We start from the raw sequence: 17,598 nt of genomic DNA on the forward strand, positions 1-17,598 counted from the left end.
GTCAATGTAATCTAGTGGCAATTACTGCAGAGACAAAGTTTCCAAGCTTGAGTGCCGTGGTGCAGGCAGACCCACCTGGAGGACATCCATGTGGACAGTACATCTCAAAGAACTTTAGTTATGGATTAGTATCGTCTCGTTGCTATGGGTGTTTCTACAGGATAGAGGAATCGGGGTTCACGTATTTGATTTGATGTCTGAGGTTCCAAATATAAAAACGCCTATGTGCACTCAAATAGGGAACCCAGATAAAAAGCGAAAGATAGGTATACACAAAACCTTTTTATATTTTATAGATTTCATGGACATTAGGACTGGAAGGGACCTTGCGAGATCATCAGGTCCAGCCCCCTGCCCAAGGCGCAGGAAGTCAGCTGGGGTCAAATGACCCCAGCAAAATAGGCATCCAGGCATTTCTTAAAAGTATCCAGAGTAGGTGCTTGCATCACTTCTGGGGGAGTCTATTCAAGAATCTGGAGACTCAGACGGTAAAGAAGTTTTTCCTTATGTCCAGTCTAAAATGGTCTTCCAGCAGTTTGGGACCATTAGAGCTTGTCTTCCCTTGGGGTGCCCAGATGTTCTCCCAGTAAAGTTAATCAATTATGTATTTAATATACATATTAATTGTGCAGTAGGGTGATTCAGTGCTAGAATCCTTGTCTACCACACAGGAGACTTGGGTTTGATTCCCAGACACTTATACGACTACAGCCATGGAGGCACCAAACATCTGGACTTAGTACGGTCTTTGGATTCTGTCTGAGTGGCCAGCCTCCACTCCTCCAAAAACTTCCTGCCCAGGCATATGCATCGAAGGTCTGGGTGGCCATCATGCATACACCATGATCCAGGAGGATCAGTGGTTGCCAAATGTAAACTTATCTAATTGTACAGTAATTGATAAGTAGTGTATTCACTGTCCCTGTTGTTTTACAGTAAGGAAAAAAAATTCAGTGTTTAAATGTTCTCTATTGTGACCTAGATTTCAAACTTCTGTATTGTCATCTCTAGAAAGCCAATTTATTCTCTCTCCATTCACCTACCTTTAATGATAAATGATGAGTAAGCTGTTGAGCAGGCAGGTACTGTCTGTGCTGACTTTTTAATCAAAACATTTTAATAATGAAAAACAAGTATATGACATTATTATACCTTAATATGCAGATGAGCCTTGTTAGTTTCCTCTCCAATATTTCTTGTGCAAGACTTTATTAAAAAGTTGACTTTTAAAAACTTAGGGCCAAATCCTGAGGTCTTTATTCCATTTTTCTATGCATCCTTTCTGTGATAAAATTCACCTGACTTTGTGCAACTTCCCATGGACGTTGTGCCTAGTCTCATTAGCTATGGAAACAGAAGTTCATGCTCCTTAGAATAAGTCATTGCAATAGGTAGTGTGAGCTTCCTACATGCCCATATTAATTTATATTGCAGTATTTCTAGGTGTTTTTTGTGCTAAGTGCTATGTATAATAGAATAGGAAAGTCCCTACCTCAAAGTGCTTTTAAAGTCTAAATAACCAGGACACACCTAGGGTAGGAGAAGAGAACGTTATTATAATGCTATAGATAGGAAGTTGAAGCACAGAGATAAGTCACACAGGCAGTTTGCACCAGAGGCAGGACCTGAATCCAGAATTTCCTTGTGTACAAAATCACTCTTCCCTTCACCTTATCCTGCCAATGTGGTTCAACCACCAGTAGAAGTGAAAAAGTAGATATCTGTCTGTGACTATACTGCAGTCCACTTATATAGACCTATGCAAGCTAGATTTCAACTCACTAACTCAGACATTGAAATAGCCATGGCAACACAGAACTCCCAACCCAAAAAGCCACCCAAGAAGCTGGGTAGATATGTGGGCAGCTAGCCCGTGCTGAGTTCCTTGTTGCTATGACTGTGCTGCAGTCAAATCTTTGCAAGGAAACTGTGCTTATTTTGAATAAAAAGAGTCCCTTCCATCATCCCTTTTTTAAGTAGATAAGATTTAAGAAGCTAGGAACTAGCCAGTCACTCAGATATGATGCACGGGTATGATAGTGTAGATGCCAGGGAGCATAAAGAAGGTTGGAGGAAGAGAACCTAATAGGAAGGCTTTGTGTTTTTAAGAGGGATTTGCAGAAGGAAAATGGTTATGCCTGAGATACAATTTAAGTGCCACAGAAGTCTCAAGCTAGCTTTCTTTATAGGATTGACTTCTACCTAACAGTGTAAAACATATGTGTTTTAAGTGGATGTTATTTATAGGTTATTTTCTTGCATCCTTAACTGTTCTGAGAACTGAATTTGGGCCTTTTTCAGTTAGATAATCTCATAGGAATCATAGGAAAGTAGGGCTGGAAGGGACCTCACAAGGTCATCTAGTCCAGCCTCCTGCTCAAATCCAGGCCATCCCAGCCAAGTGTCTGTCTAACCTGCTGTTGAAACGGTCCAAAGATAGAGACTTTACAGTTTCTTCAAGTAGCCTGTTCCAATGTTGGACCACCCTCATAGTCAAAAAGTTCCTCCTAACCTGCAACCTAAATTACTCCTGCTGAAGCTTGAGGCCATTGCTCCTAGTCCTGTCCCCTACAGCCATCTCCATCATCAATGTAATTTCTGTTCAGGTATTTGAAGACTCATCAAGTCCCCACCTCAATCTTGGACTTTTCCCATATTAAATAACTCTCGTTCTTTCAGTATATTATGTTTCCAAGGCCCCCTAATCATTTTTGTTGCTTTGTGCTGGAATTTTTCCAATCTGTCCACATCCTTCTTGAAGCGTGAGGCCCCAAATTGGACACAGTGCTCCAGGTGAGGCCTCACCAGTGTAGAATAGAGCTTCCCTTGATTAGCAAGTGGCACTCCTGTTAATACAAACAGTGCATTGAACCAACAACAGCACACTGTTGGCTCATATTCAGTTTATGGTCTCCTGTAATCCCCAGGTTCTTCTCTGCAATACTACAGCCTTGCCTGTCATTCCCCAGTCTGTATCTCTGCATGCAATTATCCTATTCCAAGTGCAGGACTTTGCACTTGTCCTTGCTGAATATCGTGTGGTGGATTGTGGACCATTTTTCCAGTCTGTCCAGGTCATTCTGGATCCTAGCCCTACCCTCTGAAGAGTCTGCACCTCCACCCAACTTGGTGTTTGCCAGTTGGCTAGGCATGCACTCAAACCATCATACAAATAATTAGTGAAGATATTAAACAATACCCGACCCAGTCCCTTGGGAAGCCGCACTTGAGATCTCTGCCAGCCAGACATTGAGCCAATAGTGGTTACTTACCAAGCATGATGATGCAACCGGTTATGTACCCACTTTACAGTACCTTTATCTTGTCTGTATTTCCATAGCTTGTTAATAAGAAAATCATGAGAAACAGTGTCAAAAGCCTTGCTAAAGTCAAGCTAGGTCATATCCACTGATGTCCCCCCCATCCACAGAGTTTGTCTCCTTATAGAAGGAAATCAGGTTGGTCAGGCATAACTTGCTGTTTGTGAATCCATGCTGGTTGTTGCTGATCACCTTGTTCTCCTCTAGGTGCTTCACAGTAGATTCCTTGAGAACCCGCTCCAGGATCTTTCCAGGTATTGAGATCAGGCTGACTAATCTGTAAATCCCTGGATCCTCCTTCTTCCCTTTCTTAAAGATGGACATTAATCATCTGGGACTTCACCTGACCTCCAGAAGTCCTCAAAGAGGGATAGCCAGTGGCTCTGAAATTTCCTCAGCTAATTCCTTCACCCAGTTCCATATATTCTGATTTAGGAATAGCTCATCCTGGGCTCTAGACAGATGTTGACGTCTTGAAAACAGGGTGATCTAAAAAGCAAGTCTGTTGATATATCCCATTATCTAACTTTCAGATGTAACTACAAGAACTTTTTATTAAATAGCCTACAGGATTGTTTTGTGCCCATGTTTTGTTTTGTTTTTGAAGAAAAGCAATACACATCCTTGCATCAAAAATACGATGAAGTCTGCTATTCTCCATTAAGATACATTCAGAGATTAAATTAACTCCAGTAGGAAGAGGTCTGTATCTTCAGTGTAGGTGGTAACTCTGCACTGAGTTTAATTTCACCCTCAGTGCATGAAAGTCAGATATTAGTTAGCGAGAAAAACATATAATTTAATACTATGACTTTTAGATTTTCAGTTAGTTTTGCTAAATTCTAATTTTAGACACAGTCATTTTGATTTGTGACCAATAAATGCTATGCTTTCTAATTAAACTTATATTTAACAGTCACATACTTCAGTGAGCAATGTGAAATGACAGTGATGGAAGTGGGTGGATAGCACAATAGATGGTGACAGAAGAAGCTGATCCACTAAAGAAAGGAGACAGATGAATTCCAAGATACAGATAGCAATCAAGAGAGCAAGAGAACAGGGGAGTTTAAAAGGGTAGAAAAAGATTTAGGGTTTTTTCCTCCATAGTGAGGTATTCCAGAATAGCTGTTGCTGATTAACTGTTACTGTTTAATTGCTTGTGTGTATGTTCATCTTCCAGAATACTTGAAATCTATGAATAAGAATATCTCGTTCTGATTTAGTTCAATTAAATTTGGAAGTGGATTATGCTACTTCAGAATAAGACACCTTTATTCTGGAATACAAGTGTTCACACAGGGAGTTAATAACAAAGAACTAGTTGGCTTTAAATTCGCATTTTGCCATACTCGGAATTAACTTCCCTATGTGACTGCCCAAGAGACTTTAGGAGCCAAAATTGAGACCCAGCGTATGTGTACACTGCATGCACTATACAACCTAAATACTTCACAGGGTTAGGTTACCCCCTTGCAAAAATGAGAGCTTGCAAATTAGCTGGGGGTATGCAGAGCCATGTGAAACAAGTGAATGGGACCATTGAAGTGCTCTGTCAGTTTGCTGCATTTTTATTTCGAAAGGCAGTGCTTTTCCAGTCAGTGGCCCAGGACCACTAAAGAGCCCCATTTGATCAGAAAAGAAATGCCCTTTGAAGTTATAGCTGTAGCGACCATCTGAGTGGCTCATCTTGAACTTGGCAACTAAGCACGTTGCAAACCACCAGATGCAAATGACCAGGATTCTGCTGCCTGGGTTTCCCTACTTATGAGCTCTTCAAACCACAGTTCATTTTTCTACTGTTTTACAATACGGAATGAGTTCCTTGCCTTCCATCCTCCATTTGACTTTAACCAAAAGTTCAGTCTTGCCCCTGCAAGTTGACCACAGTTTGAGTTTGAACAAAAACCACAGTTTGGATTTACAGATGGGAGTGTACATTCCAAAAGTGCTTTCACGCACTTTCAGTGGGAAGGAGAAACAGCCCAGACCACTCTAAAATAAGCAATCCCACCTGAACACAAAATATTGAATGCCTGCAAAGAACCATTCACAATCAATACTAAGACTAAAAAATAATTATATAATTTTGAGTAGCATGAATTTGAAGAAATCTCCCAGCGCAGAGTGATTTTTGTCTATTCGCAAGAATTGGATGCCGAGCACGGTCAGCTATGTCCTAGAGAAACGTATGTCTCAGCAGGTCATAAATTGGTGAGCATTTGTGATGTAGGGGGTTAGGGCCTTTTTAAGATTAAAACAAAGGTGTTGAATTGGCAGCTAAAGGACATGAATGTTAGTGAAGGGTAAGCATCACTGTCCTGATGCGTTTTTGGAAGCTTACTCTGTGGAGGCAGATTCCTGGCTTTGTACTCTTCTGATTTTCTGCACTGCTTCCACTTTTACCCTTGAATGCTTTAATAATAATAACAATCCTACATAGAAGAGTTTTGGGTGCGCTGCCTACTGTATTGCTGTAATACAATGCCTCCACTGGAAAGACAGCAGCACTTAAATAAGAAATTCAAATCAAAGGTGCAAAAAATAATCCTCAAATAATTGATTTCCTAACTGCAGTTCCAAAAGGAAATATTAATTGCCAGATTTATGCAACGTTCCATGTTTGTTCAAAATAAGCCATTTGCCTCTGCTCTGAAGCTCCTATCTGCTTTCTGTATTCTTCACCTCTCTGACAGCTTATATTGTATTGAACAAATTACTGACAGAGGTCAGGTACAAGAATCTATGATATTCACCACCAAAATATTTAAAGCTTCAGTGAAAATACTGGTTCTACGTTAATCCATCCTTCCCAGAATCTGCTGTTGAGCCTGGTAACTGTTGCTTGGATAAGTGATACCTGAATATATGAGTGATATATTATTTTGATAGCGCTGCATAAAAATAAGTACTTTAACTTTCCAGTGTAGCACGTTGAATATGGGGGGGGCAGTTCCTTGTAAGCCAACTAAATCCCATAAAACAGTAATTATTGATAATATTTTGGTCTTTTGTGGCACTTTTTATTGCAAGACTTGATAGAATTTGCAGGCATTATTTTGGATAATCTTCTCTCAGCTATCAGTAGTTCACATTTCATCTAGATGTACCGATGCCGGAGCATAATTTTGGCTAATGGAATAGAACTGCTGTGGATTTTTTAATTGCTGCTGGCCTAACATTTATATATGTTGTGTTGACAAATGCATGGATTTCTTAGGCAACGTAGCCCAGAAGGAGAACAGCTCTACTTGGCGACAAAGACCATACAGTACTTTATTTCTCTTTCCTTTTAAAATATAGCCAGGAAGTTTTATAGCAGTGTTATTTTTAAGTATGACCTGCAAGTTTTGTTGACTTCAGCGATTTGTATATAATTGGTTGTACATGTTTGATTGCCATTGGTGAGGCAAGAGAAGGTGTTTTATTGCTCATGTTCGATACAGCATGCTTATTTCTTACTTTTACCACTAGCCTCCTGCTTAGCTGAAAATAAGTCTCAGCTAGACCTTTCTCTTCTGATTTTAATAACTTGCCAGAGCAATGGAGATGGCTCAGATCTTACAGTATGAAAAGCTTTTATTTGAAAAGAGCACATTGTTCTGTTGTTTGGAGGGGGAAACGGTGTATATCCTCTTCCACTAATTCTTCAGAAATGTTTTTTAAAATGTCTCATACTCATCTTTTTGTATGGGGCAGGAGGAGGAAGGTACCATTTGAAGAGGAGTATCTTTACCCTTCTTTGAGACTGAGAAATCCAAACTTGGATGGATGGATGGATGGATGTGTGCGACTCCCATTAATTTCTGAAGAACTTTTGTACCCATGCTAACAGACAAAATTGGTTCAAAATGTTGATATCTTCATTTTGCAAGTTAGAAGAACTTAGGGCAGCTATAATGGTATCTGATAAAAAGTTCCATCATGCACCTTAATCCCCGATCAGTCAAGTGCCACTAAATAAATCAACTGCTAGAATGATTGCTGTTAATAGCCCTATAACTGCTATTTTTTAGATTAGTTTCAGGCCAATAATAGAATAATGGGGATGTCCTTATTCAACATTTTCAAAAGCTTTCAGAGATGATCGCTAAGTCAGGTTTTCTGACAAATTTAACTTGTTGCCTAAAATTATTTAGTAACTTTTGGATATTGTTATTTGGTGCACAAAAGTTCCCTTGTTGGCTCACTGAATGCAAACGAGACTGTTTTCTAACACAAAATCAAATTAACAGGAACTGGGAAAACACATGAACATGTTTCACATGCTTTCCCTGTATGTAAGAGGAACCCCCAAAAAAAAAAGAGAGATTTTGCCTGAATCGCAGTTTCTGGGAACATAATTATTTTGAGGAGAAATATGCCAATATGCCAGCCGTTCTGTAAATTAGCATGAGCTTCTGTTGGTTTGACTTCTCTAATGTCACTACTTGTAAAACACAGAGGCCATCTCTCTTTTACTAAATCAGCAACAACAACAAAAGATGCAGTTCTTGGAATGGAATTTGATCTGCAGCAGGAAAGAATGGAATGTCCCTTTAGCTACAGCGTTATTCATAAGGTGAACATACATATTTTTGTGGGGCAGACAGTGGAATGGGACAGCACACAGACGCTAACCTAATGCATGCATTCATTTCTGAACGCCATTTCTTTGAACCTGCTTTTTTCATGCAATTTGCGAGCGCACAGTAGGCGATACCGTATGTGTCGTCCACAGCCTCAAAAATAAAAGGCTGTTTTCTCGGGTATGCTCAAGCTCTTTTTGGCACACCTGGGATTAAGTATCTCTCTACTGACTTTTTCAAGATATGCTAGCGTGTACAGCCTCTTACAGGGCTCTTCTGCCAGTTTTGTATAAAACAAGTTATCTCACTAACTCGTGCTCGGCTTTTCCCCATAATTTATTAAAACTCTTGGCTTCCAGACCAGGAGGTTTAGAGTCAGCAAATGGGATCCTCAGCTCCCCATCCTATCTCCACATTGCCAGATGGTACTAAGGGGAAATGAGCAGGCCTTGAGGATCTTTTCAAAAGAATTTGATTTTTTGAGAAACTTCCATCGTAAATACGCCATGGTGAGAAGGAGTAAGAGCTGGATTAGTGGATGTCATTTATTCCTGATATCATTTGTCAGAAGACAAAGGAGATAACTGTTCAGTGAACTGCAACAAATCTGTTATCCCAATATTATGCTGTTAAATTTATTTTGGTGTTTGATCTGTAGGAATCATCTCTTTTTTTTTTCTTTCTTTCTTTCAAAGTCATTTATTTTAACCATCAACCAGCATGGAGAGAAAATCAGGGTGATACTGAACTAAATCACACCGTTTTTCTTTTCTTTTAAAAAATATAATCATACAATTAAGGCAACAATCAGAGAAGATGTGAATATAGGCATCCTTAATCCTTGTATTGCTCAGATAATTTTTTTTCACTTTGAATATGAATACATGTACAGCTTGGCTTCATAATTCTAGACGGACCTTATATTCCATTTTAGGTGATTTAATGATACAGCCAGGAGCTTGATTAACTATGATGGGAAATGAAATGTAGGCAAGCTCCCGTGTCATTATGGATTATAAAGCTGTGAGGAGTTGTGAAAGGATCTGTATGCTTCATGTAGGAGATTAGGTTGCTATGTTCTTCCTTGAAGGCACTGGTACCAGTAGCAGTGATGATAATTGGGCTGTATAAAGAAATGAAGTGTTGCTCACTTTGTGAAAAGCTGAAAGCAATGCTAAATGTTTGTAAGCAAAATAAATAATAGTTTCAACAAAACTGGGGCAAATTTAATCTGATGAGAACAATTAAAAGGTCAGAATGTTCTTGTAAAATGGTTACGCGCATCACCTGTCCTACTCTGCTAAAAGTATGGCCCACGATTCATACTGTTGTTAGGACTTATGAGAGGGGATCATTGCATCTGTTCAAAGTGGAACTATTAATCAGTGCAAGCTGTGGAGCTTTTTATAATGCCAATATGTACCTTTTAAAAGCTACTAAGCATGCTTATAGTGCAGTGACCAAAACATCTGTGAATAAAGAAGGGACTACAAATATCTCAACATTTTGTTTTTATGTAATTAAATATAAAATGATAGGGCAAGGCTGTACAGCCCTTAAAGATCCTGGACTCTTGGACTTTCACCTGGGGAGGAAGGAAGTGAGGGTTTTGCTTACTCGTTTGTTTTTGTTCCCAAGAAGTCCCTGTTAAATGAAGTTCACTCTACAAGGTAGTTAAAATTTTTGTGCTTCACACTTGTACCCAGTGATGATCTCACCAATCCAGGAGGCTCCGAATCGATTCGGACGGGTTTTTTGGTCTCCTGATTCGATTTGGATATGGTGATTAGGCCTCCAAATCAGGCCTAATCTTCTCCGAATTGAATCGGTAGCCAAAGCTTCGCACACCCCTAATATAGAGTTAAAAATGGTTCATTGCAAAGGGACATAGAAAAACCTGCATAGATCAGATAAAAATGTAGGATTCCAAATCATAATACAGATCAGTCCATTTAGCCATATTAGTGAGGAAAAGGTCAGAAAACGGAAAGTAATGTACAATGGAAAATGAATGTTATGCCAGAGAGACCACAGCTCACATGAATTAAGTTAGACATCTTTGGGAGGAGCAGAAGTGGGTGAGATGTTAAAAGAAAACTCCACATTTACACAGCTCTGTGCTTAACATGAACCTATCCCTGCAAACACATCACTGAATACATCTGTATCCCACACGAATGCCCAGACTTCCTGTAGGTACCTAAGATCATTTTTTACCTAAGGAACAGTTCTGTTTATTAGTACCAAAGCTCTAATCTACACCTGACTTAACCACTTACATGCTTAAACTCAAGAATGTGCTTAAGCTCTTTGTACAGCCAGACTCTGACTGCCTTTCTTGTATTGACCAAATATATCAGAAAATATGAAATAATAGCATTTTTGGGGTGTAGCTCAGCAGTTCTTAGCCCATGAAGACAAATCTGTGCCAGTTTTGCCAAAGCAAAAATTGAGTAAGAACATACATGTTTTGGTGCTAGGTAAGTTTGATCAGGAGCACAACTGCATCTCTCTTTGAAACCAGTAACTACTTGGATTTTTTATTAATGTCTTACTAGAAGAATGGCATCACTTCACTATTTACAGGCTGTGATGACTGCCCGGTAAAATAAGGAAATTTGATCAAGACTTGAATAAATCAGGCAGAATTTTCTTTTAAAATTAGCACTGCTACACAGAACTACCAATTCAGTGTTGTACGGTTGTGACTATTTGTGCATTTCAGGAGTTGGCTGTATTACACAGAGGCAGTCTACACTGGGTGGTAGTCCATGAAAGCTCTCAGCCCCTTCCCAGAAAATGTAAAAGCCTTATTTCCCTTAACAACATGCTTTCTGCATTTTCTATTCTAGAGGACAATACAAAACGTGGGATAGGATAAGCAGCATGTGGTCTGTTGAAGCAGTGGGCCAGACCATCAGCCATGCCAATTCACACTAGTTGATGATCTAGTCTGGTGTCTGGCTTTCCATTTATTGCAATCTACAGGGATCCAGGCATCAGTGCAGAAACGTTGTCCTTCCCCATGGACCCAAGCAAAAGCCCTAGCTCATGAAGTACTGAATAGATTCAATCAGATCTAAGGCTTTCAAGTCCCATTTTCCTTCATATCATATCATCCCTGCCCTTTATTTTAATCACTGCAGTCTCCTGCACCCAAGGCAAGCAGTCACCAGGAAGACTGCCTTGCTGCTCTGTAATCAGCTGCAACAGGGTATTAGAGGACGTGGAATGTTGCTTTTCCAAGTATTTCTCTTGCATTAGTCAATTAAATACTCAGGATACAACACTGGGGTTCATTTTAGCAAAGTTGTACATAAACTAGTATTACACAACATTGGCAGTTTGTAATGAATTTTGGCTAAGTTTAAACCAGTCTGGTATGTCCTATATCCAAAGACTATACTGCTTTAGAAACAGGTGCATGCAGTTTTATGCTAGCTCTCATTTAAATATTATTATGACACTGGTTTGTATCTACATTTGGAAATATCACCTATTTGTGACGTTCAGTCAGCACAATTTGAGTTTTCTTTTGCACAGAAGCTACTTTTGAAATAAGATTTGGGGGGGTTTCTTTTGAAAGAAGCAGTTTGCAGGTGCTCGCCACCTAGATCTATTACTTACGCAGTTCTGTAAATAAATGTAGCCCTTCCCAAAACTGGTAGGAAACAAAAGAAATCTAAGAGTGAATGAGTTTAACATTAGGCAGGCCACAACTTACACATTTCAGATCACACACCTGATTATTATTGAGCACTTTCAGCTCCAATAACTCCAATTGGAAATTTATCCTCCAGGAGCAAACCTTTCTACAGGCAAGGCTTCAGTTGCAGTAGATCAATTTATGAATGATTCCTTCGAAAAGTAGGCATGAAGGAAGTGGAAGGGCTACCCAAGGACAGTAGAAGCAAGAGAGCAAGGCTTAGGAGGTAGCATAAGGAGTAGTGTGAAAAAGAAGTGCAAACAGTGGTAACAAAGGATGAAGGAGGAGGGAATGAAACAAATATGAAATATAGGAAATAAAATTAAAGATGCTGGTGTTTTGATGTGTTGTGTGAGGACGGGTTTTAAATTGATGCAGTAGAAGTCAGGAAGCCAAATGAAGGGCTAGCAGATATCTTAACAGCTCCTAAGGGAACATACATTGCATTTATCCCAGGATAAACCATTTTATCCTTGGACAGAGTGTAATTGTTCAGACATCCATGCCTGTTGTCCCAGACAAAGCCTAGAAAGGTTCATGGGATAAGAAACACTAACATTTTATCTGAACAGTGATCCTGGGATTGCATCACTGAATCAATTTCAGAAAAGCGGCAGTATGTTCAGCTGCTCTCCAAAACCTGATTAGAAGGGTGATGTATGTACACACCAATCCTAGGATATTTCTGTTCAGGGACAAATACAGGTACAGCTTGTCCAGGGACAAATGCAACATCTGTTTCTAGCCTTATTTCCAGGTGACGTGCCATCATCAATAATGAACATTCATGTTCTTGCACTCACTTGTCAGAAATTGCTTCTTCGTGGAAACTTGAAGTTGTATGTTATTTTCCTTTGCAACAATGAAGTGGAATCAGTTGGATGAAATCATCAGTTATCCAAGCCAAATCCAGGGGCTTCCAGTGCTTGCTTTCCTTTGCTGTAATCAGAGATATCATAGTTGCAAATGACACTGAGACAGCGAGATGGATGGCACCATATTACCAGCTAACAGAGTTCAATTTGTTTCATACACTTGGCTGATCAATGGTCCTGCGAATCCTGAACACGCTGTCATGAAAGCAGTCCCTCGTATCTAATCAATCAGATCCCTCGCCACTGCCAGAGTGGGTGTCACTGCTGAATGAAGCAATCAACACTGAGGACTTTTTAAGGTGTGAAGGCAAATCAGTCACTGAGGTCTCTTTAATGATTGAGCAGATTTCATATACTCTGATGTTGGAGCATGCAAATAGGCAAAGCGTTAGCAGGGCTGATGAGGGCTCAGAGGAAGCAGACATATATGTAGGGCAAAATCCCAACTACCTGGAAATCCATAGACGAAGTACCATTTGGGAGGAACAGCTCCATCTTTTCTGATTGTAGAAGCACAAGGTCTTTTAGGAGTCTAGTTTTTAATTCAGAAAATGAATCAGAAAAAAATGGTTTATTTTCAATTACAAAATTCTACCTCTTGTTGGGCTCTCATCTGTTTCCTCTCCTGTCAAGTTATTATGCATGTAATAAGCTATTCTTAATGACATTGTCAGCTGGTTCATACATTTTGGGGAAAAAATGGGGAACAGATTCTACTTCTTCTCATAGCCGTTGGTTGCCAATTTAATTTCGCTCATCATTAAAGGCAACCCACTGATCACTTAAAATGTCTTCCTCCCACCCTCCCTCATAGGGGATATCCCAGGAGCTGTTATGCCTCAACAACCTTATATTTATCCTATAGAAGGAGATAGCCATGTTTTTTTGCCCCAAAGCTAGTGGGTGATATATATTTGAGGAGCTTGTGGACATTTGTGGTAGATGTCATTGGCAAAGACCGTGAGTTAAGCAAGCACCATAGAAGGTGCCACATTGAAGAGACATGACAAGATTGAGGTAGTTGGAAAAGTTCCACTGAAGCTTTTTTTTAAAGCTCCATTAAATAGCATAGAGGACACTGAGCCTCTTCACCCAGCGGGCATAACTTAATGCTCTTTGATTTTGTTAAGCCAGTACCTCTGGGCCAGTGAGCATTGCAAAATCGTTTGCACCTGCTCCCTCAGTGTGCTCTGGAATGTAATGATTCTGCAGGTGCAAAGAGCTCTGCCCATGTTTGAGAAGTAAGCCCCCCTGTGCTGTGTCTCAGCTGATATAATAGAAACTTGGGAAGGGAGTAATGGTGAAGATAGATGATATCCAGGTGAAGTGGTGGAAGAGGAGGATCTAGGCACTTTTTGGGGGAGGGTTTCTAATGCCATTGTGCTTGGGGACCTCCTTCGTGGAGAAGTTTTCAGAGACCATATGTTGCAAACAATTCAGTACAGCTTCTGAATCGAGCAGAGAGTTACAACATACTGCTACCTGAGTACGGGAGTATCTTTTCCCATTGACTAATGCTGCTCTCTCCAGCTCTTTTCAACCTCTGCAAAGAGTTGGTTTGATCCAGGATGCATGCTGTGTAATCCATTGCCACAGATTGCTTTTCATTTTTTTTTCTTTTTAAAATGAATTTTCAAAGAGAAGATCAAAGGCACAGCATGGCACAGGCAAAAAGTCAAGTTCAGATCTTTTTCGGTGACCATTACCCAAGACCAGAAAATCAGCAGCAGTCTTTTTTGTACAGCAATATTCCAAATAAAATCCACTGTGAATAACCAGGGTTGCATCTCAGAATTCTGTGCTCTTAATAATTACCTGATGGGGAAAGAGGAGGTAGGTTAGTTATTAAACCTAGTGCCATCCTCTCAGAAATTTTCCATTAATTATGTTAAGTGGTCTGGTGTTCAATTCTGTGACTCCCAGTGACTTTAGTAGAAGTCACATGGCTAAACACTTCATGTAGTAGCTTGTAAATAGTCTTTGGTTTGGAAGCAAGTGCACATTTTACATTTACACATCTAAGCTTTTGTCAAAGATATAATATGTCTGTTTACCTTGATTGCAAATAAGTATTATTGGTATGTGTTACAAAATATGGTGGGATTCTATCAGTAATATTGTCAGGTGGAAGAGCATGGGGTTTTAATCAGTATTATATCCAAACTGGAGGTTCATCCGGTCTCTCAATCCTTAAAAGTAATTTTCTTCTTTTCTTTCCCTCTAGGCCTACCTTATGGATGGGAAGAAGCATACACAGCCGATGGAATCAAGTACTTTATCAAGTGAGTGTTGGCATCAAAGCCACATAAATTGTTTCTATCACATCTGGAAGGAGATCCAAACCCCACCCCACCCCTGCCAAAGAGGCAGGTAAGGATCGGGCCCCCACCCTGGTGTACATGCCACTGGGGTTTACAAAGGTTTAATTCTCCCTAAATTGAAGCGGTGTTTTTAAAAACCCATCATTTCAATTTAGGGAGAACTAAACTGAATGAAACCCCTGTGGCGTGTACAAGCAGCCCTAGAAGCTACATAAAAATCAGTAGCGCAACAAGCATCATCCAACAATGTATGAAACAGAGTTGAAAAAATTCCATCCCCTAAGATGTCCAGCCACCTGAACATATAACCATACAAATGCTGAAATGGAAAATCAGTGTTTAAGTTGGCCTTGTGGTCCCACAGAAGGTGCTATATAGTACTGTACTTGGGAGTTTGCATGTAGCTCTGGTTCCAGTCGAAGGAACTTTTCCCAATGTCATCCCCAAAATCATAGGGATCTCTAGGTTCACTGACACTATGGATCTACCTAAGATTTGATGCCGGTGGCCCAGTCATTCTTTAAGCACACTCAAGAATCCTTTCTGCCACCTGCAGTGGTTCCTGGACAGCTAGTTAGGGAAGTGATGGATGTAGCTTCCCAGTCTCCTTCTATTCTGCATATAGTGCACCTGAATGCTTTCCAGTAGTGTGTTTGTCTCCCTTCATGATTTCCCCTTTTGTTTTTCTATTCTCTCTCTTTCCTCGCATTTATTTCCTTTTCATATTTGTCTCTATCCTATCTATTCTCCATTACACATCACCCATTCTGCAGGGGCAGATACAGGTAGAAGACCACACATAAGATGCTGTTCGGCTCCCTCTGCAGTCAGTCTCATGTGTAAAAGCCCTAACCAGTTCCTTTCAGTATCAAATGCTTTATCAAGAACTGGCTTTAGAGGGAAACCAATTAAGTTGTTACAAAATAAATCAGGTTCCCTTTCTATCCAGGTAAGTTTTAAAAGAGCGAGAAGCTGATAGATCAGGGGTGGGCAAAATGCACCCTACGGACCGGATACGGCCCACCAGGCCATTCTATCCGGCCCATGGGGTCCCTAAAAAATTTAGAGAATTACTTTTTATCTGCCCCTGGCTGCCTGTCATGCAGCCCTCAATGGCTTGCCAAAACTCAGTAAGCGGCCCTCGGCCTGAAATAATTGCCCGCCCCTGTGATAGATGCTGACTAATCCTAATCAATTCCCATCTGCAGTCTCTTTACAAAGAAACGTGCATGAGGAAAAGGACTAATATGCTAGTCATTTTCTCTTCGTTGCCAGTCCCAGATGGGCATCTTTTCTAATGCAGTGCCCTGTAGAGCTGCCAGTGCAGCTTCTCTCTCAGACCATCCCTGGTGTGGCAAAGCAATGTGCCTGTTGTGGAGAAAAGGGCCTTTGTAGCCAGGGCTTGTGTCTGAAATTAATTTGCACTGTTGCTGTGAAATAGAGGAGAAGGGTGGAGACATTTCATCATAATTATAAAGTGTCAGGAGTCCCCCAGGTGCCCTGCCATTGATTAAAAAGCTAAGTTATTACACCTTACACTGAAGATGCTAATTTTAGGATTGGTAACTTGAAATTATAGAATATTGACAGGTCAAATTACCACTGCCTTCAGGTTAACCTATCTTTACTCACTGAATAAGGCCATGGAAATTGGGCCTGTTATCAAGTGCCAAGTGCTTCTTGTCTCTATTTTGGTGTTAACAAAAGTAGTAGAAGTTTGAAAAATCTGTGCCTGGGGTCTGACAGTCGTTCCTGGACAGTTAGACCAGGGAGTGTGAGATGTGGTTTATTACAGCTATTTAGCATATTAATGTATTATGTTAATCAATAACAAATGGTCCATCCGAGTGCAACGTGGATGGTATAATAGCACTCAAGCATCTTACATGACTGAAGGTAGACTAAGGAATTCTATACCACATGAGTGACTGGTGCCTCCTGTATCTGGGGGGGCACCCGCAGAAGCTGCTGACAGTGGCAGCCCTGTCAGGGGGAGTATCTTCCCTACCGACAGTATCAGTGTCAGCCGTCGGGAAGGCACCATCCCCGTCGGGCAGGCACATGCACCCCCTACCAGTCACCTATGCTATACCATATTTTCTCACAAGCAACACACACCTCTTTTTCCAAAGACCAGCTGTTGAAATCGCAGTGCACATTAGGTATGAGAAATATGGTAAGAACAGTTTCTGCCTTACCATACAAAAGCTAAAGTAAAATCTGTGTCTGAATCTCAGGGAGCAGAACAATGAGCAGGCTCAGCTCCATAGCAGCTGCCATTCAATTGCTTACTGCAAGGAGAGATTGAAAATTCAGGGGGTAAATGAAGGGGGCATGGGAGTGTGTTATACACGCACCCCTCCACCCTCTCCCAAGCTCACCTGCAGTTAGGTGGAACACAAGAAGAACTATGCAAACAAATTAATTTTCAAACAACCCTCCTGAGACTAGAGGCAAGGTGACATTGAAAAGTTGTTGCAGGAGTGTATGGTATAAAGTACAATGGAAGGCTCTACAAAGCTTTCCACACTCTGGAGGGAGATTAAAAAGTACAAAGCATCAAGATCAGGCATCTCTTGTCATTTGCCCTTGGGTTTTCCTTAATTAAAGAATCTCCTTAATGATTATTTTCCTGAGAAATTAAAAGGAAAGTTAAAAGTTAGTTACGCCAGTGCCGCATTTGCAACAAGTGAAAAAATGATGATAAGATCTTTGAACCAAGTCCAAAGCGCTTGCAATGATTTTAGATTGTAGCACCCTGCAGCCAAAGTCACAAAATCCTTTACAGATTTGAGATAGATATCAACT

The 17,598-nt window shown here is 40.4% G+C and overlaps 1 protein-coding gene across 5 annotated transcripts in view; it reads left to right on the top strand.

Moving 5' to 3' along the window:
* Window positions 1-17,598, top strand: part of STXBP4 (syntaxin binding protein 4) — a 131,565-nt gene that overhangs the window by 94,470 nt on the left and 19,497 nt on the right. For all 5 annotated transcript variants that reach the window (XM_025199178.1, XM_025199177.1, XM_025199179.1 and 2 more), the window contains one exon: window positions 14,694-14,751. In XM_025199178.1, coding sequence (XP_025054963.1) covers window positions 14,694-14,751 — 58 coding nt within the window. The remainder of the gene's footprint in view (window positions 1-14,693; window positions 14,752-17,598) is intronic.

This window comes from Alligator sinensis, unplaced genomic scaffold (genome assembly GCF_000455745.1).
Source record: "Alligator sinensis unplaced genomic scaffold, ASM45574v1 scaffold876_1, whole genome shotgun sequence".
In the NCBI taxonomy this organism is placed as follows: Eukaryota; Metazoa; Chordata; order Crocodylia; family Alligatoridae; genus Alligator; species Alligator sinensis.